This window comes from Arachis ipaensis, chromosome B01, assembly GCF_000816755.2.
Source record: "Arachis ipaensis cultivar K30076 chromosome B01, Araip1.1, whole genome shotgun sequence".
Taxonomy (NCBI): domain Eukaryota; kingdom Viridiplantae; phylum Streptophyta; class Magnoliopsida; order Fabales; family Fabaceae; genus Arachis; species Arachis ipaensis.
In genome coordinates, this window is record NC_029785.2 from 9543736 (window position 1) to 9546313 (window position 2578).

General features: G+C 35.7%; 1 protein-coding gene across 1 annotated transcript; it reads left to right on the forward strand.

Annotated features, from left to right (window-relative positions):
* LOC107645997 (50S ribosomal protein L23-like) lies at nt 1351-1779 on the forward strand. Its single transcript, XM_016350169.1, has one exon. It carries the CDS (start codon nt 1351-1353, stop codon nt 1777-1779), a length of 429 nt encoding a protein of 142 aa, XP_016205655.1.

The window sequence follows — 2578 nt, forward strand, 5'->3', positions numbered from 1 at the left end:
TAATTTTGAAAATAATATTTTGTATATAATAAATAAAAAAACTAAACAATGCTTATAATAATTAATTGTAAGCATTATTTATTTATTTATTTGTTAATAATATATCTGTTTATAATTCACTGGAAGGAATAACGAATTATGCTTCTCCAAATAATTTGCTGCAGCCTAATGCAGATTTGATTCAACACGAAAGTCTTCGTACTAGCCTGGAACCTCCAGTGTATTATGTTGTATCACTCTTTCATATATATTAATATGTTTTAACGTGCCATAGCTATGTTAAAATGTGTAATCCATACAAACATTCAACCGATGGTTAAATAAAGGATAAAATATATTTTTTGTCCTTAAAGTTTGATAAAAGTTTCAAAAATATCTTTAAATTTTATTTTGTTTTAATTTTATCTCAAAAGTTTTCGATTTGCATTAAATATACCCCTAACGGCTAATTTTTCAAAAAATTTAAGACCAATTAAATAACAATTTCATAAGAACAACCTTCAACACAAGCAAATCAAGTATAATTTTCATGTATTATTGGCTTAAATTTTTTGAAAATTTAGCCGTTAAGGATATATTTGATGCAAATAAAAAACTTTTGGAACAAAACTGAAACAAAATAAAATTTAGAGATATTTTAAAAATATTTGTCAAATTTTAGAGACAAAAAATATACTTTAACCTTAAATAAAAATAAAAGAGACCGAAGTGTAATATTTCTACAAAAGCTACATTTGGATTATTTGATCTCTATTTAATTTATTTATGCAATTTGTCCTTAATAATTTTTTCCAATACTCTTTAATGTCCAAAATAAGTGTATAAGTGAAGTCCAATGATAGAACTAACTACTACCATCTTCTTCATCATTATCATTATAACCTTTACCGTTATTTGTAAGATTTTGAATCTTTGAAAATTTTGGTATGACACTACAAGAAAAAGGCCTACGACCACGCTTTTTTTGCTACGCTTTAAAGTGTGGCCAAAAGTGGTCAATGGCCACACTTTTATGAGGGTGGTGATTGATTACAGATTTGGCCACGTTTTTTCTTGCGACGCTTAAAAAGCGTGGCGAAAGGGGTCTATGGCCACGCTTTTATGAGGGTGGCAATTGATTCGAGATTTAGCCACGTTTTTTTGTCACGCTTAAAAAGCGTGACATAGAGAGAATGAGAATGCAGAATGAGAATGAGAATGCAGTAACAAAACCCTTGTACCCCATTCCCCTAACCCTAACTCACGCAGCAGCGGCACCTCCCTCTCTCCCTCATTCGAGCATTCCTCCTCCATCCTTCTCATCCAGACACACAAGACGGCAGCAGCGGTGGTGGGTTTGTCGTCACTCTCATGGCGCCTTCGCGAGTCCCAGCTACAACTCTCTTCTCCTCCTCCTCGATCCTTCTCACGCAGGAGCAGTTTGCGAACCTTCTAATAAAGCTACTAATGCCAACGAGCTTCACCAACATCCAAGGAATCACACTCAAGACAATTCCATCCGCCACCAAGATCAAGATAAAGCACGTCCTTGAGTCCCTCTATGGCTTCGTAGTCGAGAGGGTTCAAACCCTAAACATGGAAGGGAAGAAGAAGAAGCGTGGTGGCATCCTCTTTGCAAAACCCGATTACAAGAAGGCTTACGTCACTCTCAAGACCCCTCTTTCAATCAACATGAATCTTTTCCCGCTCAAAATGGTTGAAGATGCCAGGAAGCAGATAAACAAGAAGAACGTGTCAAGCGTCATTGAGGACGAAGAAGAGGAAGAGGCATTGGCTTGAAGGTGACCGGGCCGGATTGTCTGAGGCGGCACCCCGTGGCTATCATGGTCACATGCTCTTTTGGGACCATGGGATGGCTCGTAGGGCTCGTCGTTTGAGCCGTAGGCACCGTGATGAGGATCGTGATGGTGCTGCAAGGTAGGATAGTGAATTTTGTTGATGGATTATTGTTGTGCTTAATAAAATTTTTTACTAATAAAATTATTGACTGATAGTGAATTTTGTTTATGGATTATTGCTATGTGTTTTTTATGATGAATTAACGGTAATCGTGATGGTGATTAAGGTAATGCAGTTGTTAGAACATGGAAATTGAACTGTTCACTCTATTATCAAAGTCTTCAATACATTTTCTGCTTTGTTTCTAGCTAAAGGAAGTGGTGAAATTTTGGACCTCAAGTAGCTAAACTTGTTGTGTTTTGTTTTTCTTTTAGTTTCAAATTTTATTTTATTTGTATATTTCATTTTTTATGATGTTTGATTGTTGGTGAAGTTAAATAGGTAATGCAGTTGTTGGGATGTGGAAATTGAATTGTATTTGTGTGTAGTTATAATTTTTGGATCCCATGGGGTGCTTTGGGTTGATTTTTAGCAGCTTCAAATTGTTGATTGGTGTAGCTGCTGAGGGAGATAACCCACGAGAATGTTGTGAAGCTTGTAAATGTACACATCAATCACGTAAACATGTCTCTGTATCTTGCTTTTGATTACGCTGGGCACGACCTTTATGTGAGTTTTATTCTAGAACATGCCCTTGTGGTGTTTACCTGAGTTGAAATAATCATTTTCAGATGTAAAC